We start from the raw sequence: 27,170 nt of genomic DNA on the forward strand, positions 1-27,170 counted from the left end.
TGAAAAATGACTCCTTTGTTTTTTGCATATCTTTGATTTATATTCTACTCGACAAGTTTAACAACATAAGATTTTAAGAACTTTCAAATATATTAAATAATATTTAATTTAAAATTTAAAAATTTAAATTTATTTATTTATTTGATTGAATTTGTGTCTAATTAATTTTTTAAAACACTAATCTAAAATAAGGAAATATTTTTTTTTTATATTTTTAATGAATACACTTAATTTACTTTAGTTGAAAGCAACAAAATTAAAAAATTTAATAGGATATCACGCTAATGTTAAAATTGGAGGGCACAAAAACTTGAACAGCCCTGCACAATTTAAATGCATAGAGATATTCTTTTAATTGATGAGATAAATTTCACGAAAAGAAGAAGATGATGAAAGATACACGTAGCAATTACTGCATACTTTTTCGACATTTATCCACCAAGTTTTTTTAATTTGAAGAATGAACACTTTTATGGGACCACAAAAATAAAATACAAATCTAACACTCAACTTACAAAATCTACACTTTAGCCCCTTTTCCCATTTCAGTCCTAATTTTGTTAAAATTATACTTTAGTCCATCTTGAAAAATATAAATATTGGATAAATAATTAAATTTTTTTTTTAAATCTTCTCAACCAATCCATAGCAACCACCCTATTTTGGCGCCATTTCCTCAATTTTTCGACTAAGGAGACAGTGTCCATGGCCCTTCGTTGCAATGGTTCATACGCCGACATGGTTAAAAGCGTAATGGAGAGCGGTGAATTAAGTTGTGATCAAAGCAAGGTGTTAATTAGTTACTTGATGAACGGGAGGGGGAAAATCCATCCAACGTTCATAAGGAATGATAGACACGTGGAATTATATATGCTTTGCGTTGATTCTGATAACTCCAGACCTATATTGCAGGTTAAAGTTTTTGAAAGGTCCCAGAAAGAAGCTTCCACATCAGCAGCACCCCCACCCCCACCCCGAATGTGGATGATACGTCAACGGAATACGATTTCATGGGCTATGATGAATGGGATAATAGTGAAGATTATGAAGAAGAGGAGTGTGGAGGAGGTGAGGACGGGCAGCTTGAACCACAAAGAAGCCACTCTTTCTCGGACGGTACCAACTTTTTTTAGGACAATCATTCAAGGATAAGAAAACATTAAAACTTTTGTTGAAGCAGGCGTCGATGAAAATGTCGTTCAATTACACAACTCTGAAGAGTAGTAAGAAATACTTGAGGGTGAGGTTCATAGATCGTACTTGCCGGTGGATGGTGCGCGCATATGCTATCGGAGAATCAGGTGGTTTCACGTCCACAAGTATGTGGGAGAGCATACTTGTGGCGTTGATCATGTCACGGGAAAGCACAAGAATGTCACCGTAGAGGTCATTGCCTCACTTATTTTGAACTTTTTCGTCGACAACAAAGGTCCAAGCCCGAAAGAGATCGAAAGGATCGTATTTAGGGCGCTACATTGTAGGCCGAACTATTGGAAGTGTTGGATGGCAGACGTCATTGCGAAGAACATAGTTCGAGGTACGCCCGAGCATGGATATGCAGTGCTTCCCGCATTTTCATATATTTTCAACGGCCTCAACCCAGGGTCTATTAATTCCCTCATGATCGATGAGGAGTCTGGCAGGTTTATTTACTATTTTATGACGTTTGGGGCTTCCATACGTGGATATGCACACATGAGAAAGGTCGTTGCCGTTGATGGCACGCATTTTTTTTACAAGTACGAGGGCGTGCTGCTGTCCGCTGTCGCTCAAGATACGTAGAATTATATCTATCCCTTAGCGTATTGTGTGGTGGATAAGGAGAACGATGCGTCGTGGGGCTTCTTCTCCAAGAAGCTTAAGGCCTTTGTCTTCGACGAACCAAAGCTGTGCGTTGTCTCCGACAGACACGTAAGCATAGCCAACGGCCTCGCAAGGCATTATCCACTTGCGTATCACGGTGTTTGTATGAGGCATCTCGGTGAAAATCTTTGAATAAATAACCACTGTTCCAATTCTCTCTATTTGTACTACCATGCGGCCAAGGCGTACACGTTGGAAGAATTTAATGACTACTTCCACGCCCTAAAAGAAAGATGTCCCAGCACAGCAGCTTGCCTCGAGCATGAAGTAGGATTTGAAAAGTGGAGCCAGACTCACTTTCCAGGTAATCGATTCAACGTCATGACCACCGAGTCGCTCAACTCAATGTTGAGCGACGAAAGAGAGTATCCAGTGGCGGCCATTTTCAATTCAATTGTAAATAGATTTGGAGAAATATTCAGGAAGAGGTATGCGGATGTGGACAATTCAAAGACAACCTTCGTTTCCGTATCCAGGACGATCTTGAGGGAAAACATGACTGAGGGGGACAAATTATATGTGAACAACATAAACGGAAGCATCGATGAATTCACGGTGCTTGGCTATGATCGTTTCGCAAAATTTAATCTTTCGAGACGATCATGTTTTTGCAGAAAGTACGACTTAGTGAAATTGCCATGCGCTCATGCAATGGCAGCATTGCGTTTGAAGCACGGGGACGAATACGGCACTAGCATTTACAACTACTCTTCGCAAATATATTCAAAAGAATCATACCTCCTTGCATACTTGGAACCTATTTGTGCAGTACCACTTGAGTCGGAGTGGAGTGTGGCGCGAGAGTATCTTGAAATGCAAGTTCTTCCACCCGACTTTGATCCCAAACTCGGACGGAGGAAGGTGAAACGTGTTAAGGGTGTGTTGGAGCTTTCAAGGTACAAGAAAAGAAACAAGTGCTCCAAGTGCAAAAGGCCGGGACATAAGAGAACAACATGCAGCCTTAACGTAGGATAATATGATAGGCATTGTATTGAATGTTTTTATTTGTTCAAATGCACTGGACAGTATGTAATGTGTATTCTGTTTTGAAAACCACCGAACTGCAGTCAAAATCGACTTTTTGTTGTGCATTATCGATTCCTGTTCATATATTATATACTACGTACTAAATAAATTCTAGACTTAAATAATCGACAAGACTCATAATATATAATATATCAGTGTTTGGTCTACTAAGTAAATGTTCAATACGTAGTGTATAATAAACCTACCTGGTTGTCTATTGAACAAACCCTTTTCTTCATATAATGTTGAATTAGAAATAATTACGACGCATTGGAATGGGTGGCAATTCTAAAACTGTCTTTTCAAGTTCTGAAATCGACTATACACATTATACATCGACTAGACTCAAAATATATAATACATCGATGCATTGTCTATGGGGTATAGTGTAAAATACATAGTCTATCATCGATAAGTCGTGTAGTCTATTACAGAAACCCTATTCCTCATACACTGAACCTCTCAATGTAATTATTACACTTTACGAAACGGTAGGATTTTAAATGCCTCGACTGCCACAACCGTCGTGACTTTTCATTTCTTATTCTCACACGCCTTCTCCCCTTAAATCAACACGTGTAAAGCTTCTATTGGTCAAATTTCTCATGGTCTGGTCTATTTAAAGAGACCATGGTTGATTTTGAACACAATTTCAGAATAAAAGAGACTTAAGGGAGAAGAAGATGGCTAAGGGGACGCACCCATTACGGCCATTGCACATAATGTCAACAATAAACAACATAGAGTTGTTAAGGTTTCGGACTGACCTGGATTTCTTTTTCGAGGGTCTTGCCGCCGATCAACGACGGCTGGATAGAGAGTTTCGCCGGATGGCTCATTTTTTTTGGGCCATAGCCGAGAGGCTCAACCTGGAACACCGTGAACTCATCACCCCCCCTTCGTCCCCCTAGTGTAGTGTTGTTGTTTTTTTGTTTGGTTTGTAGTTCATTGCTTAATGAAGCTTTCATGGTAGGATTATGTAAATGAAAGCTTCATTTTTGACTTTTTATTTGGGATTCTTTTCCCAAAAATTGTAAATATAGATGCAATGAACATTTATATATTTATAAACAAGTTTCAAGTTTCTGTATTCATGATGTTCTCTTTATCTATAGTGATTTGTTAGTGTTTCTTCAGTAGTCCTTATTTTAAGATTTGTAAACTTTATTTACACTCTAAGTACGGTAGGAATAAATAATCGACTACGGTAAATACACATTCTATAATCGACTGTGTCACGGGTGAATTATAGAATGAAATCAGTGTTCATGATCCTGTGTATTGAGAGATTATCGACTTATAAACGAGTCTATTATTGACCACTCATATAGTCTATGATCAACTTTCTGAATATATGGACGACTTTAAATAATGGGAAAAAAAGGAGAAATTAAATAAAATAAAATTAGAGTATGTCAATTAACACCATTAAAACATTGTAAAGAAATTTTGATGCATCAATTGTGACTCTCAATCACTTTGGATGTGATCAAGTGTTATCTTAGACATGACGTAGTCGTAGATCATTGAGATGACATAAAAAGGAGAAGAAATAAAATAAAATAAATATTAATCATCCAAGCACTAATGAACGACCACTTATCATGACAAGAGATTAGACTTGTGTGATGACCATAAGGATGAGTGTTGGTTGTTACTTGTGAGTGTTCAATGGACAAGTAGTGTATGAGAACAAAGAGTCCTTCTCAACAGACACGCTTGTTCTAGGTAATTGGTTGTTACTACCATTGCCCTCCCCTATACCCATTTGATCGAGTGTCCAATTGATTTGTAATTTTATATTATGATATTTAGTCACTTTACATTGAGTGAGTGATGTTAATTTATTTTATTTTATTTTATTTTATTTCTCCCTTTTTTTAATCTCACCTGTTTTGAAGATAGACTTATTATGATATCTTGAGTATATTATAGATAAATAGCTTTATCTATACCAGACTTTATTATTAGTCATGTATCGACCAAAGAAGTTTATTTTCAAAGGATGTGAGATTAAAAAAAGGGAGAAATAAAATAAATTAACATCACTCACGCAATGTAAAATGACTAAATATCATAATATAAGATTACAAATCAATTGGACACTCGATCAAATGGGTATAGGGGAGGGCAATGGTAGTAACAACCAATTACCTAGAACAAGTGTCTCTGTTAAGAAGGACTCCTTGTTCTCATACACTACTTGTCCATTGAACACTCACAAGTAACAACCAACACTCATCCTTATGGTCATCACACAAGTCTAATCTCTTGTCATGATAAGTGGTCGTTCATTAGTGCTTGGATGATTAATATTTATTTTATTTTATTTTATTTCTTCTCCTTTTTATGTCGTCTCAATGATTTACGACTATGTCGTGTCTAAGATAACACTTGATCACGTCCAAAAGTGATTGGGAGTTACAATTGATACATCAAAATTTCTTTACAATGTTTTCATGGTGTTAATTGGGATACTCTACTTTTATTTTATTTAATTTCTCCTTTTTTCCCATTATTTTAAGCCATCCATATATTCAGCAAGTTGATCATAGACAGTATAAAAGGTCTATAATCAATCGTAGTCTTAATCGATAATATTCTAATAAATAAGATAATCAACACTGACATCAGTATATAAGTCGTAAGTCACCCAGTCGATAATAGAAGATATATACATTCGTTAGAGAACCTTTGAAGTAAGAGATAATCCATTTAAATTTTCTCCAACAACACAATTCTAATGGGTAGAATTTTCCAACGGTCATATTATGATAGCCTTGCTATATTAATTAAAGGGACCTTTTTGGACTCCTCCATGTTCATTTATTCATGACTTTCAAGTTTTACATCAACAATAACAATGTCGCAGTCATCTCAAATTCCAAAAGTTCTTATATTTGTCGTTGTGGTAATCCTACGATGTTGAAAACATCATGCGCCAACAAAAATTCGAGGCGAAAATTCTACAGTTGTGCGGTTGGAAGGGTTTGTTTTTGTTTAAATAAAAATTTATTTGTGTTCATCTCATAATTCAATTTACTAATTTAACCTCGTTATTTTAGGATAATGGTGAATGCTCTTATTTCAAGTGGATCTCCTCCGATTTCAAGGTGTCAAAATTTCAAGGCATTGCAAAATTTGAAATGTTTGAAAGGCTTAGAGATTCCGAAGAAAATAGGAATCTTTTAATGACATTATATAGAGAATCGGAACACAAGATTGATCACTTAAAAGGATTGTTGAAAGATGTCGAAATTGAGAGGGATCAACTTAAGCATAAGTTGGCTATGACGGAAGAAAAAGAAAAGGGCGTGAAATTTATGGTCTATGGTTTACTATTAGTTTTAGCTTTTTGGAAAGGTGTAATGGGGGTGTAGTGGGATTGAATGTATTCTGAATGTTTTATTAATCGATTACTTGTTATATTATAAATGGTTTACCTTTTTCATTCATCAACTACACTTCGCTCTACTGTATATGCTTTACCTTTTAATCAGAGTCTATAATCAACGATGATAATTCATGTAAAAGCAATGATACGTTGATTATATAAAATGAAAAATGTTTATCATAAACTATAAAGGCAGTTTAGAAAATAAAATTGTTCAGTTCTACGCATCCCGAGTTGAAAGTTAGAAGTTAACATTATCTAGTCAAATAAAAATAATCATCAGCCACAAATAAAAATTTAATAATTGTCTACAGATTCAACATATTCGGTTTCCACCATCATCTTGTCGATTTCCTGACTAACATCATTAAGAAATTCATCCAAGTTTGAAAATACATTCTCGTTATCCTTCTCCGCGATGTCTTCTTTTTCTGGTGCATCACTTTTTCCTTCTTCTTTATGTTGTTCTTTCTCTACTTCTTGTGCATTCTTATCTTCTGTTTTCTCTCCATCTCCTTCATTGTTTTCTTCTTCACAACCACTTTTTTCATTTTTATCATCTTCATTCTATCCGTTTTCGTCATGATCCTCCTTTCCACACCAGCTGATCCATCAACTTTGTTTTCTTCTTCACAAACAACTTCTACATTTTTTTCTTCTTTTTTCTCTTCATCGCCTTCATCCAGATTTTCCTTGTCTACAACAGCTGCAACCTCAGGAATCATCACCTCATCAGCATTGATGGAGGCATGTTCCAAAGCTGCTACCTCAAGGAGGGCTTCTTTGATGCCGCTGTCATCGCAGTCAGCCCTCACCGCTGAATGTCGACTTTACACCCGCACACCTGCATTTTCAAGTATTTACCGTTTGTAATAAACTAAGATATCGGTTGATGAAGAATGGTATAGATTATATTATTATAAGTAAAAGGGATTATATAAAACATGCATCTTTTATAATATATAAAACAGATATTACCTTCAGCTTCATCTCTCTTCTTTTGCCTCTCCTTTTCTGATCTCCTTAGTCTCTCTTCTTTTACGAAATCAGCGATGTCCTTGATCGATTCCTCCAGCCTAAACACGCACTCTTTCAGATTTTCAATCATCGGTGTCTTTTTCGATGCTCTCAGCTTACTTGTCCCCGCACCCCGAGTGACATGCTTTGAAACAGCATTCCACCCAAATCCCGATCATCATCCCCACCCTCCAGACAGGCCTTCAAGCCATTGATGAATGCATTGTTCGGTTCGTCTGTAAATGCTTTAAACTTTTTTATGTAGTGCTGCTTTATTTCACGGACTGTGGGGATAAGGTACGGGTGCACTTTCTACAGATAAATAGACAAATGTGATTGATTAGCAACATAATATTGATAAAATTATTCATCGGAAGAAATGTTTCATACCTTTGTGCTCCATCCGTTCAAATATAGATCACCTTCGATTAGTTTATCGCCTTTTGAGGTGCTCCATCTGAGCAATCGGGGAATGGACAGCGGGTCTTCAGTTGATTTACCATTTTCCCTGCCGAGAGCGAAAAAGACTTCGTATATCCAAATCTGTGATCAAAAGAAAAAACAAAAACATAAAACTGAGAGTAAGTATATATAGACACCATAGATGAATTACAGTGTATAATAAACTACTTCAATGGTTTATAATCAAGTACCATAAATACCCAGAAAAATTCGTAGAGCGCGTACAATGAAACTCCCTTTGTCTCAAATGTCTTCTTCTGCCTGCTGAAGTCTATTCGCTTCTTTAGATAGTCTAGATTCAAGGAAAATGACTCCTTACCCCAAGGGTATTTCTCAAAGAAGCCCAAGTTATCCACCATCTTGATGGTGTCTATGTCCACAATTTTTGACAAGTCCCGTGCAAGCAATATGCAGTGCACAAACCAAACCAAGCAGCATTTGAACTTGTTCTCCTTGTCCAGCCTCCCACCTCTAATAAGCTTTAACAATCTATTTGCATTTACACTCCTCTTTTTCACAATCTTTTTGAAAAAAGCTTCACCCTCCTCCATCACTTTGATATATCTTGAATCACGGAGATAACGTCCACAATTTAAACCAGTGATTAGCGCAAACTCCTTCAGGCCAAAACATGCAGGCCTGTCATTAATGTTGAACCATATTTCATGTAGCTTGTTGTCCGGTTCGACTCGGTGCAGAAGTGTATAGTGGACAAGCTTTCCGTTGAACTTCATATGTTCTGGCAGGTCCCATAAACCACAAAAACAGGAATTCTTAAACCTAGACTTCAGATGTTGATCAACCACGACTTGTTTGAATTCATTAAACATCTTCAAACGGGACCTAACGGATATCTTAGCCGGGAATGATCCGACATCATCCAGAATTATGGCGAGGTCGTACCTCTCAGCCAAATCAAACCTTGCACAGTGGGGCAAAATCAGTGCTTCCTCGTCTATCCTAACCTCGAGAGGATCAATTTCTTCCGGCTCATCTCGAACCGAAGCTTCAACTGCTTCCTCGCTGTAATTTCTATTCTCCAATTGATTGACTGCTCGTTTTTTTCTTCTCTCAGACCTATCACCTTATGCAGCCTTGCGTTTGTTACCTCTAGCCATTTGTTATGATCTACGAACAAAAATTACCATTTTTCAGCTATAACAGAAACTACAATACCTAATCGACCTAGCAGTCTATTAACATGACAGCAGTTGCAGATTCTAATTTGCAGAACAAGTTTCTTCGAAAACAACCCCATCACCCACAAGAACATGCATCTAAATCACCATTATATTGAACAAAAACAGGAAGGAACCCAGATTTTAAGCACGCAAATCGAGAAAAATTTGCAAAAAAAACTCAATGCAATCGTCGAGGAAAGTTAAAATTCAATGAGAACAATGCACAAACAAATCAAATACCAACTTAAAAACACAAATTATAAGTAAAATCAATCCCTATTTTTTCAAAAAAAATCCAATTGACAGCAGATACAATACATAATCGACCTAGTAGTTTATTAACATGGCAGCAGGTGCAGCACCAACTCAATGCAGTAGTTGTTAAAAATAAATTAATTTACAGCACATTTTTATCACGCAAATCGATAAAAAGTGACCAAAAAAATCTCAATGCAATCGTTGAGGAAAGTTAAATTCAACACAAACAATGCACAAACAAATCGAATACCAACTTAAAAACACAAATTATAAGTAAAATCAAGCCCCATTTTAAAAAAAAATTTCAACTTTTCGAGTCTAATTATCAAATACGTAGTGAAGAAATCCCCAACATGAACATGCTTCTACAACACCCATACATTGGAGAAAAGTTTTAACAAAAATCACATATCTTGCCACGTTCCGACGAAATTAGTAAAGAAATTTTAACATGTAATCGCAAAGGATAATTGATACACACCAATTATCCGTAAAAAATAAGTAAATACCAACTAAAAACAATCACTTTCACTGAAATCAAGCCCCATTTAAAAAAAAAACTCAATTTATTTGAACTCCAACGACTTCACCCGCCATAAATGAGTACGGAAAAAAATAAAAAAAACCCATCAATATGGAGACAAATTAACCGGAATAATAATATAGCTTACCTGAAGTTGAAGATCGAAGTTGGAGCTGATTTACACGAGCTCGAAATTGAAAATGGTGGAAAGGGAGAAGAAACGGTTTTGGTAAAGAGAGAGAAGATGAGAGAACTTTTTTCTTTTTTGTATTTAATGGAAGAGTAGAGTTAAATATGTATTTAATAAATACAGAAGGGATTCCAAAAGATTTTAAAAATACATAAGGGGTGCTAAAATATTTTTTTCTTTTACATTTAAGCCCATGGCCCATCAAACCCTAAAAAATTAGGGTTTGCCAAAATGAGTGTCCATTTGTTAGAATAAATTTTTAAAGTGGACCAACAACTAAATCTTCTCATGTTAGTATTTATATATATCAAAGTTGTTTGATTTTTATTGTGCATTAGATGTTTCCAATGCATCATGTACACCTACTTTAAGCAAAGTAAAATTATATTTATGCCTTTGGTCGTTCTAATGTTCATCTTTCTATATAATACTACATAAGTACGGGCCCAACGCGTAACTTTACTGTGAAGCTAATAAAATAATCAAACTGCATATAATTGAATGAAAATAAGTTCACTTGAATCGAGAACAAAGTTTGGACTTAAGTCTGAATTGTGTGGTCCTGTAGGAATGGAAGAACAGGACATGTGAAATCAAGATTTATACAAACAAAAATGAAAGAAAACATAGATAAACAGGAACAAAATTTCACACAAAACAAATAAAATTGCTATCCACATTTATTGAATAGGATAATCATATCAACTACACATAGTGCAGAACTTTATTTTATATACAATCAACTGATGTGAAGGACTCGACAAATCCAGTAGGCCTTGAATGGATACTGCCTTTAGATTCTTCAAGGTTGACGTAACTCAAGTATTTTCCTTTCGATTCTTGCCAGCCTCTGACCGTTTGGTTGAGTGGAAAACTGTAATCGATACCACACTCGTCATCTGTATCTTCCTCAAAAGGCTTCCAAACTGAAGATATCAGCTATTGTTGTGATTTTACCTAAGCATATTCTGGTGCTAGATATATAAAGGTTTCAGGTAGCTTAGTGACCACGGAGTTCTTCCCTCCATTAGAAGCAGGTTTCACAAGCCTAAAATCTGATACTTTTGCTCAGAAATCAGTAGTCAGCAGCCGAGGAGAAGGCAGTATGGAGGGAATCCCAGGCTGCAACAATTAACTTAAAAACATAGAAAATATATGTTAAGGGCTTTCTAAAATATCAATATGTAAGTTATCTCATTGATTATAAGGTATAATCAGTCACTTTATGTCATCGAGCCCGTTTGCTTAAGCTAATCGTAAATTAACTGATAAGTTTTTAAGTGCTGAAAAGTATTTTAAGTGTTGAAATTGAAGTTAGAAAATTAGCAGTCATGTTTTGAATAAAAGTGTTGATACTAATAATAAGCGGTAGATATTTTGGTAAAAGGTGTTGATGAGCTATTTTTTAATTAAATGACTCAAATACTCTTAAATTTGTACAAAATATTACAGTTCATTTTTTGTAGGGACAATATATTGCAAATTGAAAGTATCTCCGTAAAGAAAGGGAAAAACCACAAATATATAATGAACATGAATTTAGGGGTTTTGTTTTGGAATTTGAAAATTTTAAAAATATATAGGATAAAATAGTTAAAGTCTGGGTCCATCAAAGAGTAATGACAAGTGAAAAGTCAAAAGTTAGAGGTGACCAACTTATATTGTAGTTGATAGGTATCTTAGATGTTTACCGGATGCATAAATAAGCTAAAATGTGCATATAAGCCAGTTTGACCAGCTTATAAGCTTAGCCAAACACCCTTAAAGTAACTTGTCCTACTGTCATCAAGCAAAAACCTACAATTGGATTACAAATATTAGAAGTTCGTTCATAATTACATGACAATTTTTTGTTTATCTATTTGCTGGTTTTTCAGTCTGGTGTTTCTGCACTTTCAGATTTAGGATCAATTAAGAATCATTTAACTTAAGGAATATGTAAAATTACTCCAAAAAACTAAATATTTTATACGAGTATAACTCAATTCTTTTACAAGTAACATGCCATCAACTAACCTTTGGTCAAGAAAAACGTGCAGTTTCTCTGAACAATCAATCCAAATTTGAGTTATTACTTTGAATACAAATGTGAATCCTCAATTTCAACAGATGACTCAATTTAAACCCTTACTAAGAGCAACAAAGAAGATAGTAGAAATGAGGAAAGCATAATTCTACCTGATTTTGAATCTTTTTGTTCCTCACATAAGCTTCGATGCACTTGCAACCAGCAAGAGAAAGTTCTAATGATTTTCTATCAACTGCATTTACATGGCATTCTCTTAAAATCTGCGTTTGACAGTTCTTTTTCAGCTGTTACTATGCTTTTTTAGTAACAATTAAGAATGGAGACCAGAAATGTCCAATAACAACAGATTGATGCATCAACTCAGGTTATTTTCAGAGTGACAACTGATAAATGTATCAATTCAAACTATTTAATACTTTCACTGTGCAACGTAAGAATTTTTGATAAAATTATCCAACAGAAACTGTGGCAATTTTGAGTGCACAATAAAGATTCACTATATTTTTTTTGATAAAATGGAGGTTCAGAGAACTTTTAAGACAGAGCGATAATCACACTAGGAGTAGATAATAAAACTGCAGCCAAAAGAACTTTCCATATCTAACTAGGGTTTAATAGAGAGAACCGCTCATGAAAGAAAGAGGACAAGAATGAATGTACCCACAGAAGCGTGAAAAAATTACTGCGTGAACACAAATAGTTGGTAAAAGCAGTAACATACTTCAACAATTGAATTTCAAGGATATAATATTTTTTCTTAAAAAGTGCAGTTGACATCATGTGAGATAAGAAAACAGTTGAAAGCAAAGGTAAGAAGTTCGTATAAAAGCTAGGATCTCGATAGTGGGTTGGGTTTTTGTTTCGCTTATGGTCTCCTGATTGATGGAAGCATGACTCTCTGAAAAATATGTAACCACCGACTTTGAACCATTTAGCCATTCTCTTAGCAAGATCCTGAATCTGCCCCCAGGGTAGAAACAAATTCAAATGTAAAAGTAGCAAAAAGTACATCAATTCAAGTCAGACAAAGGTATGGTGAGTGAGGAAGATCTCAGATAAGACATTTTGGAAGCAAGCTATAGAAAGTAAGGGAGATTTCTAACACTCGTTATACCAGTAATCTAACAACCATAGTAAACATACATTGATATCTAGTGGTAAATAAATCATATAAAGTACACTTATTGAGAAACAATCGTAAAAGCTGATATTGAATACTCTAACATATCATCCAAAATACGATTGTCGAAGAGGTGCTCAAATTATAAATTGCCATATAGGGTTGAATGCACCCCTACAACCTAAAACCATTGTAGAAATAAAGGTTAAATATGTATGGCATTAAGTTCTTATTTGTAGCAATTCATGCTTTAAATCATGTCTTGCAAAAAAAATGCTTCATTTTGTTGAGGATCTTTGTGGGGCACTTGTTGGAGAAAGACAATGACCCACAGAGACTTGATTTGACCTCTGAGTGAAAAATCATGTTAGTTTAAATATGTGTCTCTAACATATGTTAACTATGTGCTTATATATTTTAAGATTTGCCTAACCGTGATCTCTCCATATCACCATAAAAATAGATATTTTAAAAAACAATGCATTAAATACTCAAAAAGTAACCAACCAACATGACAATATTAGGTAATACAGTAACGTCTCATAGCCAGTCTTGTGTACTTGTATGAAGAGTAGGAATATGTACCTCTCAGCCAACTGTAAGATTAAGTCTCGCGTCTGTGGATTACTGTTCATTTTACTGCTTAACATGGGTAAAAGAAAATGTACCCACACGAACAATCCCATAATTAAATCACCTTGGCAAACCTATAACAATTAAGACAGGTGAGCACAGGAGACAATGATCAAAGGGGCATTGAAATGATAGATGATGGCAATAGCCCAAAAAACATCTAACTCTGTCTTGATTATATTGCAGTTTTAAAAGGTTAGGTGAAGCATGGAGCCACAGGGCATTTAAAGTACAAGAGCAATAATTTCAGTCGACCTAGTAAATAAAGACAATACTAATAATATTGCTTATCTTTTTGGGAAAATAGAAATAATGGATAATGAGGACCCAACAACTCCTCTAATAATCTCTCTTAAATTCGCACTTCTCTAATCTTCTGGTCTAAGATATTTTCTTTACGCCCACTGATTAGCTTTTAAGTCTATCCTCGCGAAGCAAATCAGTAATTTAGGTGCTTCGCTGTTCAAGAAATTTCACTTTTCAATTTTTTACATAAAACATAAAAGACGAAAAAACATGTAGCGTACAACACAAAGGGAAAAGTTTTCTTGAATTCTAGGAAGAACTGATCAAATCGAGCTGATTTGGGAGACCCTTCCATAATTTCATCTCTTGCTCCACCTCACTCTCTCATATATACTTTCCTAAACATTACTCCTTACAGAAAAGATATTTTAACCTTTTTGAGAAAACATATTTGAGAGCTTACTTCAGTGGGATCAGTAGAGTAGTCGAATTCCTCGGAGATCGTTGAAGCTGAAGCCAGTGTGTGCATCTTGGAGTCATCAATGACTTCAATATAAATATGCTTGTTGGAAGGGAAAACACACAATCTTGGTCTTTCCGATTTTCCTTCAACCTGAAAGTCTGAAGATGTTTTCTAGAGTCGACTCTTGATGAATTACTCACCCTTAAGATTTTTTTTATTTTTTTTTTGTGATAATGATAACAGTGAATGCACCTTTAAAATGAATCAGAAAGAATATGATCAAGAAAGGAAAATCAGACGTTGACCGTAGGTCAATTGAGAATTAAACAAGTACCATATCAATCAAAAGTATATGTTTATAAGAAAAAAGAAAAAAATTACTATTAGATACAAATATTTATGAAAATGGAAATAAAGAGAAAGGTGGCAGAGGGTTTACAGCTATATGATGTATGAAGGCAAGTGCAAATTGTCTTATGTAAGTGTGGACATATCATTTTCCAAGCTTTTCACAATAAAACAATTCGAAAGATCATTGGTCTTAAGAGTTGAGAGAACGAGGGCAAAGAAAGCCCGCACTTGTATAGGAATGCTTTCTTTCATTTAATGGATCAATATGCAAAGACGATACTAAATCTTTCAACAAGCATATTTCGTGCCAAAATTTTGATGACTTACTATGAATCATCAACAATCAAGTACTGAAGTACAAATACAGTAGATAGCCGCATAAACTATCCCACAAGATAAAGATGACATAAACAGGATAATAGTTAAGAGTGTATATATCTGAATACCGAAGAGATTTGTGTCTTCCCATTATTATTCATGTTACAGGATTTGGTGACTTTCCATATTTTATTCCTTCTAAGGAACTATATTTTTAAGCAAGTATATATACTCACACCAAAGAAAATCCATCTAACCTCTCTGCCACTACAAAAAATAGTTCTAATTGCGGGGTTATTTTAAGCTCTGTAAAATTATATAAAGTGCAGGATTACAAATCTGTATAAATTTGCGGGGTTTTTAACCCCCGCTATCATCGAAAAAATAGCGCCTATTTGCCATTAAAAAAAAAAAAATTCCCTCTTTTTTTTTCTTTTCAATTGGCCAAATATTTTCCCTCTTTTACCTCACGCCTCCATTCTTTCGTCAAAAATTCTAACACAAACACAATAATCTTTGCTTCAACTGTTAAGATTAACCTTAAATCTCATCTTGGTTTTGAATTTAGTTTCAAATTAATTAAGAGGTTAGTTAGTATTTAGTTAATCTTTGTAATCTTTTTTTGTGCTTAATCTTATTTGCTAATACTCTTATCTTTTTATAATTGATTGCTAATATAAGCCTATGGTAATTCATTCTTTACATACCCTTTTGATGATTATGGATCCCATGTTTATATACTGTGATTTCTGCATTTGGTTAGCTTAAAAATTTGGTTCGTGATACTTATTAGAAAAAATAAAAATTGATCTTGAATTGTTAAATGCTTAAGAAAGACAGTTGTGATGTGGGGTTTTGTTTGTTTGATCTTATCGTACCCTTTTGTTAACTCATGGATCCCCATGTTTATATAAAGTGATTTTTGCATTTGGTTAGCTCAAATTTTGGTTCTTGAATTGTTATATACTTCAAGAAAGATAATTGTGGTGTGGGGTTTCGATTCCCCCACCCCATTTTGCTAATTCTTGTATCCTCATGGCCCTTATATACTAGCTTCTGCATTTAATTAGCTAAGTAATTTTTCCAAAATCCTTCAAATCGATCCCCTCTCTCTCATTTTTTCCCAAAAAATCCTCAAATCGATTGACACCTTAGCTAAGTACCTGTGTAAGTAATACATCAATTTAGTAAAGGTGCTTGAAGGCAATATCACTTATAAGGTGGATATAGTTACCCAATTACTATAGAAGTATAATAGAAGTACTTTTGTGGCATGTTTATATAGCGTGATTTGTGTTGGTTATTTTCAGGAAATTATTGGATGCATTAACTGTTTTGCACTCATTTGACCACAAGCACATCGTTTGCGCCTGTGCCTTTTCAGAGGTACCTTTACTTCTAAAAACGGTCTTACTGTTTAGAGCGTTATAACTTCACTTAAGTTGTAGCAACCTTCTATTCTGCAATCTGCAACTTTCCTCATGAGTAGGAACTATCTGGGTTGAAAAATATGTGCTGCTTTGGTTCTGTTTTTGGATTGTAAAAGTACACTGAGACTGTCTGTGCTAGTCAGTGATTTTCTATCTATGTTGAGCATGAAAAGATGGTAATAACTTAGAATTCCCTATGTAATTGTTGGCCGGCCAAATTGAAGGCTTCTTGTATGTTGTTTCCTTGTAAGATTAACCTTCTCCTGACTGCTAGTTTCATGTCAAGGAGAAAGAGTTTCGCAACTCACCACTTGTGTTTTAGGTTCTCTTGTCCCCCTCCCCCCTCGTTTGCCTTCTAGTTGTGATGAACTTAAGTGTAGTAAATTATTATTTTTGTGTTGATTACGTTTCTTTCCTCTGAATGTAAAATTAGTATATTTATATAGTTGACTTAAACCTGAAATTGTGTGATCTTGTTGTTCTTGGAAGTCGAATGAAAAGCTATGTAGTCAGGTTCTGGTTCATCCTATGTTTTGGTCTAGTTCATCTTTGATTCAAGTCAATTTTTCAAAGAATAAGCTAGGGGGGAACAGTTGCTGTAACAAAGTTTTAGTCATAGCAACTTCAGCTGCCTCATCATTTCTAATTCCCTGCAGTTGTACATACCAAACATCAAATTGAGATTGGTGTTAATCACTGTTACAATGTCCAAAAGTCTGTTGATACTTCACCAAGTTTTGTTGCATGACTCAAGTTTAACACTGATTAGGAACCTCACCTGAAAGGGGTATGTACCAAAATAGGTAAATGAGAGATACAGTTAGGAAAACGAGAGATTTTGGGAAGCTGTGGAATTTCTTTCTTTTGTTTGTTTGGTGGACAGAAAAAAAAGAGTAAATGTAAATGGATTGGTTTGGTGGAAGGGAAAAAGAGAGAGATTTATTTATGTATTTAAATTATGTGTGCGTGTGTAAGCATGTTTCTTTAACATAGCTTTCTACTGTTGCACTCAGATGGATGGGGTTAATCAGAAACATAATATTCCCTCCGTCCCATTTTATCCGTCCCAAATTGGGATGGCACAATTATTAAGAAAAATAATAAATAACATGGCTAGTTTACCATCGTATCCCTATTAAATGATGTTTATATTTTAATTTGAAAAAAAAATAATTAATGCAAAGGGTAAAACATGGAAAAAAAAATTGTCTTGTCTTGATAAGTAAAAAAGGACAAGTAAAATAGAACACCAAATTACGAAATTTGAGACGGATAAAATGGGACGGAAGAAGTATACTACACTAGGAAAAAGACGTTATATATGGTGTGATATCACTCCTCTACCCCCTATATATCTATATCCTACTATGAGTGTTATATAGCCATGACTTTTAATTAGGATACTTAGGTAAATAGATTTTATGTTGTTTAAGTTCATTGGTCTTTAAGTACGCGTATCCAGAATCTTTAATACAAAGTACCAGAGAGATTGATAAGGATGTTATACATCGTATTAATATGGGTTGGATGAAATAGAGCTCTTCTTAGAGGTCATAGCATTCAAACTTGAGGGGTAAGTTCAATGAAATGGTGATTAGACTGATTAGCTGTCTGGTGCGCTTGTTCGATGAAGAACTCACTATGACGGTTGCAAAAACAAAGATGTATTATGTCGAAGGTGAGTGTAAAATATATGAGGTCTGTATAATAAAGTTAGTCGTCTTTTTATAATTAACCATCGTATTAGTCAGTACCTATAAGATAGTGACAGAGGCCTGGGGTATCTAAATACTATATATTTTAACATGCAGAAATCTGTTCTGAAGGAAGATTTAAATGCATTTGCACACGTAAATTATATTAACCTTCTCCTTTGCCAGAAGCGGAATAATAGAGTACTAATGTGGTTGCCAGAGTGATTATTAAACAAGTAGTAGTTCGAGGAAGACTCCAGATGGAGTTGGCTGCTAGACTAGTTGAATTAGACTTGTACAGTGCCTATGCCCTGTATTATACAACTATAAAGCTGCAGTGGTTTCAATTATAATAGGTGAGATATATGGCCAGCTAAAACAATTTGGCTGAACATGTGCCACCACTTTGATTTTGTATGAACTAGATCCATTATTTGTTACTGTATCGCCCTCACCATGATACCATAGTAAACCCGTAATTTTTCCTTCATCTTTTATAGCAAGTTTTGCTCTCATAATTAAATCATCATAAACGTAAGATCCACGAATCCATCTATACATACTAGTCCCTTCTCTAGAACAAGGTAATCACCCCAGGATCAAGTCCACCAATTTCATTAGCAAAATGCCATTCCCAGGGCCAAGTCCACCAATATCTAAACAATCAATACCATAATTTAGAGGCTCATGTGCATCTTCCCATTTTTGAGCTGCGTTAAATCGTATAATTTTTCTATTTGGTTTACATTCTTCAGGCACGAAACCATCCCACACTTCTGTAACATTATTTCCTATAACAATTTTTTTTATTCCGCCTCGTCCTGACATGCTGCTAATAGGAAAATTTGTACATTTTTCTTGCCATTACTAGTAGTGGTGTTGCATTCCTTCACTCTCTTGGGACTCATTAACCAACATATGTTAGAGACAAGTAAAAGAAATGTTAGGATCAAAATAATTTCATCACTTTTGGGCATGGACATGTTGTAATGACTCTCTTTGGATGTGAAATTGAAATGATCAAACAAATGTAGTACTATTTTGTTTAGGATGATTGGAATATGCACATGTTCTATGTATAATGCTAACTGTAACTTTATTTTAGTTCCTTTTTTAAGGAAATGCACTTAAAATCATCACTTACATCAGTAATAGGTGAATGAAATACATAACTTTAAAATTTCTCTTAAAAGGAATTAACCATTGAATTGCTATTGATTATTCTGTCAAATACAATAATTGCAAAAGTTTATCAATCGATGATGTTTTTAGTTGTACGCAAATATAATGATTTTATAATAATGACTGAAAGTTTATCGATTGATTTTTATACTTTGTATTTTTGTGTAGTCAAGTGATGCGACTAGTGGATCCATTTCACCCATGGATGCAGGGAGATCACGTGATGATAATGATCCTCATGATATTCTTTGATTTCGTTGCATTTGTCTTGGATATTCAATTATGATGATGTAATTGTGTGGTTGGAGTGAATCTTAGAATATTGAAGGTTTTGTGTTTAAATTTGATTTTGTAGTTTGAAGATATTAGTTAATGTTGAAAAATTGGAGTTTGAAGATGTTAATGTTGAAAATTTAATTTTGAAGTTTAATGTTCAATGTATTTTTGATATGCTTGTCAATTAAAATGTTTAATTACTCTGTTGTATAAATTATATATGAGCTGAACAAATATTGGATTGTAGGTTGCCTAAAGAAACAATTAAATTTGAGCTAAAATTAGAATTCATAATTAGTTATTGAAAATTGATGGACCCTATTAAATTTAAAAAATAAAATAAAACAATTGCGCAGGTTTTAACCACCGCAAGTTTTAAACAAAAATTTATTATAAAAAGAATTAAATTTAGAATAACGGGGGTCAATAATCGCCGCAAATTAATTACGGGGGTCGTAACGGTCACAAATTAATTATGGGGGTCGAAAAAAAATCGCCACAAATTGTTTGTGACGGCTTGTATTCTGGGGGTTTTGGAAACTGCCAGAATTAAAACCCCCGCAAATCGTAAAATTAATCCCCGCAACTTGATCCGTTTTTTGTAGTGGCGTGCCGCCCATAATCTGTGGTAGAGAAACCAACATGACGTTGGAATCCCGGAAAGAGGCCAATCTAACATAGGTCCCTACAAATTCTAGGAAGGATGTTTCGGACTTGGAATTTTTACGACTCTAAATACATTAAGTAGAAACTCAAAACCTCAAGAACAGATAGGCGAGATAGCACTTCCAGCATATTGATAAACAAGATTAACCTTAACAACAACTACCGCAAGCGAAGATTAACCTTAACAACAACTACCGCAAGCGAGTTGGAGCCGACTATATGAATTTCCACTAAACATGTCGGAATCGTTGTTTGCTTGGCAGCAGCTGCCATTTGTGCACGAGCTGCTCTTCTTGCAATAGATTTTTCATATTGTTCTTGCCTGTAGCAACAGGGGATAGATAATGCAGGCCAAGCAAACATTTTATTTCAAAGATCTAGTAAAGCACCAAAATTAGGAGCGACGGCATCTTATGGTAATTACACATAAACTATGAAATTAAAATTTTAATTTCATCAAGAGAAAATCGAAAGTGGGCATATCATCAAATACGTTGGATGCATACCACAAATTGACGATGCTATCCCCTTCAAATCTGAATGAACAACAATCACCCAAAATACCTAAAAAAAAAAAAAAAAAACAATATTTTTTCCTCTTACTTCATAAAACTAAACTCTGATCTATCAAATTGAACCCATTCAAAAAGAAAGTCATAACTCGGTGCTATTCTATGATGGATTATTATTGCACTGATCTTTTTGATGCAGAGAAAAACTCAGATTACAATATAGTCATAAATCAGTCAGCACACAAGTAAAATCGATAATAAAAAGCCAAGAGAATAAAAAGACAAAAGAAACACAAAAGACCATAGATTCTCCAAAACACTTACAGATTGAAGGTTTGAGCTTAATTATCCGTTACTGATTAGTCGAATTTCTTTTTATTAGTCAATATGTAATTTGAGGATTCAGATATTATATGAAATGGCTAAAGGAAGAAGATGATAGTTCTAGAACGGTGAAAAAAGCTAGAGATTAAGGAATTGATAAGTACAACATCCAGAGGTCCATGAGGAGCAATGTAACTTGAGGATTCATATACTATATAAAACGACTAAGGAAAGAAGACATAGTTCTAGAACGGTGAAAAGGGAGATTTTTATTAGCGTGAAATTACTTTTTTGCCCTTGGTCATTCCACCCTTCTCATTATAGTATATAGTAGAAATATATAGCTATATTTTATATGTTAAATATCAAAAATTAAATAATAAACCACTTTAAGTTTTTAGAAAATATTTTCCCTTCTTACCGAGCACACCTTAATGCATTAACTTAATCATGAGGTGAAGGGGTTTGTCAGAACTTAGAAGGGGATAAATGATAACATATGTTGGCCACGAGATAAAAGGCAGACAGAAAATATCTACCACTCAATTATGAGTACATGTTCTGAGTCATATTGGTAGGTTTTTTTCTTTCTTTTGCTTTTTATTCTGATTCTTTTTTCTCTCTTTTCATTTTATTCTGTCTCTCCATTTTCATCTGTGTTCTTTCTTTTGGGTGATTATGTTCTTCTTTTCTCATTGTCATCTAAAAGACTAGTGAAGCATAACGCAGAAAGGAAGAATAAAAAAGAAAAAAAAAAATGAAAATGGTAGAAACTTGGCAGTTAAGTCTCTACTCTCTAGTCTACCGAACAAAAGTTGTACCCAATGCTTACTGACGTAAAAGCAAAAACAATGATTAAAGTACAAAAAAGAAATAGGAGATAAAGTTATTATGCAATATATATTAAAATATGAGTTTGTAATTCTATTTCATTTTTTGAAATAATTATTTTAAGAAATTTTATTTCATTTATATATATATATACATTACGGTATGCTAGGAAGTTATTTCACTTTTAAATCCTTAAAATTATACATAAATTATAATAATAAATATGAGTATTATTCAATGCCACCAAGCAAACATTATAAGTATTAATATAATTATGGTAGATTTACTTTATTTACATCCAACTAAACCCTGAGAACCAATAAAACTTAAAAGTGAAATAAATAGTGGTACATAGAAGATTGGCATGATTCCCTCATCCAAATGAAAATTACAACTCAAAAAAGTTACTCAATCTTTTAGTGATTAAAAAAAAACTATCTAATGGTATCGATTAAAATCCTCTTCAAGGTAATTGGTGCGTAATTATTTTACATTATTTCCATTTTCATTTCTTTTCTTGATCTTCGTCGTATTCCTCCGTTTTAATTTATTCATCTTATTTTTGTTAGCTTATTTAAATTAGCCTGTTTAAAAAATATATCTCTTTTTAATTTTTAAATTTTATTCATGTGACATATTTTAGATTATAATAAATTAAAAAAATATTTTAATATATTTCACATATTTTTAATTTAAAATAATAAAAAATTATATTTTATTTTATTTTTTAAAAATACTTTAGAAAATAAAACTAAACAAATAAATTGGGACGGAGTAGGCCAAACAAATGAAGGGAGACAGACCTCGTGAATCGCGGTGAATTCACGACTTCAAGTATAACAGTGATAATTTCATTTTCTGGTACTATATATATATGGTTAGTTGGATCATCATATATTTATGGAATTGGCCCCCACTCATATATTTTGCATGGCTTTTCATGCGTCAAATAGGCTAACACGTGCCCTTTACTGGACCCATCCTGCATAAAAACCTCTATGTATTCTTTACCTAACTTCATGTTTCAATTAAATCACGCAACTATTAACGCTTCCACGATTCATGTGATCATAGTTGAATAATGGGGTAAAATGTCATAATTAAAAGTTCAAATTCATCTGTGCCCCTTAAAGTTGGCATGATCTTGCGCTTAACATTTCAAGTGGATATTGTTCATTTTTGACACTTCAAGTAGTCATAAAGTGTGTCATTTTGACACTTTTTGTTGAATCAGCAAAATTATACCGTGTGCATGTATTACACGCGCCGATGATGTTTAAAGTGACCAATAATATTATGACATTTGTCATTTCTCTCCAAATTAAATGTCAAATATCTATTTTTAATTAAAATTAAAAAAACACCAATCAAATATTGCCACTTGGCAATTTTTAATTTAAATAATTATAAAAAAAATTATAAAATTTAATTTCCCCCACCTCACTAATCCTCATTGTCTTCTACAGCCGAACCCCCCCCCCCCCCCCCCCCCCCCCCCCCCCCCCCCCCCCCCCCCTTCCCCATTTGTCTTCTCCAACCTACCCACCCCCCTCACCACCTGTCCACTCTCTCACCCCTCAATTCTTTTCCCCACCCCACCCCTCAATTTCATGCTAAATAATTTGTGATTCACGAATTTAGATATTAACAGAAGGATACAGTTCTCGCAAGAAATTGTGTCATCGTTTTGCAAAATTTGTGTATCAAAGAAGATACTAGAATTGCTATAGCTGATATTGTTGGATGCATTGCATCAGTTGTGAAACTGCTTGAACGTGACAATCGCAAGGGCCAAGAGCATGCAGTGGATTTTCTTCTTTTTTTATGCTCTCAACGAGTTCAATATTGTCAGCTGGTAATGGATGAAGGTGTCATCCCTAAACTTGTCTCTGTATCTGTTAATGGAAACAACAAAGTAAAGGCAATGGCTTTGGAGTTGTTGAGACTGCTGAAGGGGGAATTTAGTGGTATTGGAGAATCTCATGAACCAGCAAAAGGGGGAATTATTCTGTTTTTTAATTAAGTGTTGACATTTTTTTGGGGTGTTAATGATGTCGTTGATTAATGGAAGGAGTATTATTTGGTGTTCATGCCTTCATGGTGTGTGTTGTTGTAGGTATATTAATGGAGTGAGTATTTTTTTAATGGAGGAAAATTTTGTTATCATTCTTGAAAAATTCAACCTCCATTAATCGAGGCTAAAGAAAGTTGTGTAGAGAAAGTTGTGTGGAGAAGACAACTCCAAAATTACAAAAATATCCTTCGAAAATTACAAAAATGACCCTGAAATGCGCTTAAAAGCGAGTGTAATACATTTTTTTTGCTGAATCAGCAAAAGGTGCCAAAGTGACACACTTTATGGCTACTTGAGGTGTCAAAAGTGAACAACGTCCACTTAAGGTGCTTAAGTAAAAGATCGTACCAACTTTAGGGGGCCGCCGATGAGTTTGGCCTAATTAAAATCTTAATATAACGTGAATGTTCTTTGTATCTTAAATGTGTTAAAAAATGGCCGATCTTAATGTGATTAAATTCAATTGTGCCCTAGCTTCTAAAAAGTAATTTCATTATGCTAAGGTTAACACTGATTAAATTTTCCCTTGTACTCTTGTACTTAAGGCTTAAACTCAGTCTTAATTTATCGATTAAATGTATAACTAATAACTATCTCACCAATTAAGCAAGTTACGCTAATCACTCCATAATTTCTAGAGAAAGAGAAAAGTCTAATTTTAATGTTTATAAGCAGAAGTCTTTTTTTTTCTTAATATAGATACCACAACTTAAACTTCATATTTGATGTTTTGCCGACATTTTGACATTGTTTTCAAGTTTCAACACAAAGCAACATCCGGACCTCCTTCGTCAGAAAATTATACTATTTTTATATGGTAAATTTTTTTTTTATGTATAAATAGTAGAGGCTGAACCCCCTTCGACTAATCCGTATATGTACAACTGAACCCCCTCCGCCCCTAGCAACGTCAATGTACGTAAGTATCAAGTGAAGAAGACGGAGTTTTATAAGGTAAACACTGAAAAATGAATAAAATTTTTTGATTATCGCAAGTAAAATCAATGTACTGGAATATCAAGTAAAGAAGATAATTTAACTCTATTATTTTCAAATGCAGAATTTTGAACTTAACTTGGTATAGCTCCTAATTTAACTTAAAATTTTAGATGATTCTCAACATTAATTTCATCTCTCCTTCCCCTTGATTTATTATTTATTTTATGTGCTTGCTTTCTCAAAAAATAAAATCCAGGCTGTAAATTTTCGTTCATATATATTTTAATTCACTTAACGCTAAATCTTTCATTTTCGTTGCCCATGTTGGACTGACTGCTCTTTCAAGGACGACCGGACAAGTGGAGGCCAATTTGGATAATGGTCCAAAGTTAGAATTTGAGGATCACAATCCATGTTGCTCCTATTTTATGTATTTTTTATTATGATCATGGTTTCAAGTCAAGCTGCTTCCACTAGTGTCCGATCCAGAATTTAGGAGTCATGAATGTTCTCAAGTTCGAATAACAAACTGACATTCAAGACTTTAAGGTTCCATTCATATTCTTAGTTTCAAGGGTGTTTTTTAAACCCTATATTAATTTTATATATTTCTTATATAATTATACATAATCTAAATTAAATTTAACGAGTGTCGTAGCACTACAAATTATACATGCATAGGTCAGCCTTGAATTTCGCGCACACTTGAACTAATTCCATGAGATACCTGTTGTTTCTCAATAAAAACAAATAACTCCATCCACTAAAACTAGTACAAACTAAAAAAAATCACCTAATATTATTTTTAATATATGCTAAAATCTCATAATTTTTAATTCATTTTTCTACTTGATTGACCATTAAACTAACCAAGGTCACACCGTTAAAATGCAATTCATGTTATTCCAAGTTTTTCCTTCCAATATTAGATGTGGTGCTGGTGCTGCGTCACACAGTTAATTTCTTAATAGTAATTTCGGCATGGGACGAAGGGGATAGAGCTATTGTGTTAGGGGAGCTGGAGCACTCAGAGGAGTGTCGGGATTTTAGTTATTGTAGACGTTTTAAGGTAGAGCAAGTTAGAGAGGTTGTTCGCAGGATGCGAAGGGGTAGGGCGACGGGGCCTGATGAGATACCTGTGGATTTTTGAAAGTTTTCTTGTGAGATTGGTTTAAGGTGGTTGACTGAATTGTTTAACGGAATTTTCAAGACGGCGAAAATGTCCGAGGCTTGGAGGTGGAGTACTATGATCCCTCTTTATAAGAACAAGGGTGACATTCAGAGTTGCAATAACTATAGGGGTATTAAGTTATTGAGTCACTCTATGAAGATTTGGGAGAGAGTGGTCGAGGTGAGGTTGAGACGGATAGTGTCTATTTCGGAGAACCAGTTTGGATTTATGCCTGGCCGCTCGACAATGGAGGTAATTCACCTGGTACGGAGGCTGGTGGAACAGTATAGGGAAAGGAAGAAGGACTTGCACATGGTGTTTATCGACTTGGAGAAGGCATATGACAAAGTCCCCAAGGAAGTGCTTTGGAGATGCTTGGAGGTGAGTGAAGTCCCGGTGGCATATATCAGAGCAATTAAGGACATGTATGATGGAGATAAAACTCAGGTGAGGACGGCGGGAAGAGACTTAGAGCATTTCACTGTCTTGACAGGATTGCTACAGGGATCTACTCTTAGTCTCTTTTTGTTTGCTTTGGTGATGGATGTGTTAACGCGACGTATTCAAAGAGAGGTGCCTTGGTGTATGTTTTTTGCAGATGATGCAGTTTTGATTGATAAGACGCGGGGGGAGGGGGTGTGTGAATGATAAATTAGAGGTGTGGAGACAAACTCTTGAGTCTAAAGAGTTCAGGTTGAGTAGGAGCAAGACAGAATATTTGAAATGCAAGTTTAATGACGTGAGGCTGGAGGATGAGGTGGTAGTGAAGTTGGAATCACAGGTGGTATGTAAGAAGGATAGTTTCAAGTATCTCGGGTCCGTGATTCAGGGTAATGGTGAGATTGACGAGAATGTCTCGCACCGTATTGGGGCGGGATGGATGAAGTGGAAGCTCACTTCAGGGGTGTTGTGTGATAAAAAGGTGCTGCCCAAGCTTAAAGGCAAATTCTACAGGGTGGCAGTCCGTCCGGCCATGTTGTATGGAGTGGAGTGTTGG

At 34.6% G+C, this 27,170-nt stretch overlaps 1 protein-coding gene, 2 long non-coding RNA genes and 1 pseudogene across 3 annotated transcripts; 1 reads left to right on the plus strand and 3 right to left on the minus strand.

Annotated features, from left to right (window-relative positions):
- Nucleotides 1–2,184: 2,184 nt before the first annotated feature.
- LOC124886719 lies at nucleotides 2,185–2,838 on the plus strand. Its single transcript, XM_047395659.1, has one exon. It carries the CDS (start codon nucleotides 2,185–2,187, stop codon nucleotides 2,836–2,838), a length of 654 nt encoding a protein of 217 aa, XP_047251615.1.
- Nucleotides 2,839–10,455: 7,617 nt separating this feature from the next.
- On the minus strand, nucleotides 10,456–13,641 carry LOC107840553. Its single transcript, XR_001665276.2, has 2 exons — nucleotides 12,093–13,641; nucleotides 10,456–11,049 (listed from the first exon to the last, which is right to left on the minus strand). It is a non-coding gene; the product is annotated as an uncharacterized LOC107840553 (long non-coding RNA).
- Nucleotides 13,642–18,522: 4,881 nt separating this feature from the next.
- LOC107840554 lies at nucleotides 18,523–19,532 on the minus strand (annotated as a pseudogene).
- An 895-nt stretch (nucleotides 19,533–20,427) lies between these two features.
- LOC124886515 lies at nucleotides 20,428–21,492 on the minus strand. Its single transcript, XR_007043818.1, has 2 exons — nucleotides 21,159–21,492; nucleotides 20,428–20,886 (listed from the first exon to the last, which is right to left on the minus strand). It is a non-coding gene; the product is annotated as an uncharacterized LOC124886515 (long non-coding RNA).
- Nucleotides 21,493–27,170: the final 5,678 nt, after the last annotated feature.

The sequence above is a fragment of the Capsicum annuum genome, chromosome 8 (genome assembly GCF_002878395.1).
Source record: "Capsicum annuum cultivar UCD-10X-F1 chromosome 8, UCD10Xv1.1, whole genome shotgun sequence".
Classification (NCBI taxonomy): domain Eukaryota; kingdom Viridiplantae; phylum Streptophyta; class Magnoliopsida; order Solanales; family Solanaceae; genus Capsicum; species Capsicum annuum.

Excerpts from the sequence above, each read along its gene's own strand:
- LOC124886719 (XM_047395659.1), top strand. The coding sequence starts at position 2,185 with ATGACCACCGAGTCGCTCAACTCAATGTTGAGCGACGAAAGAGAGTAT.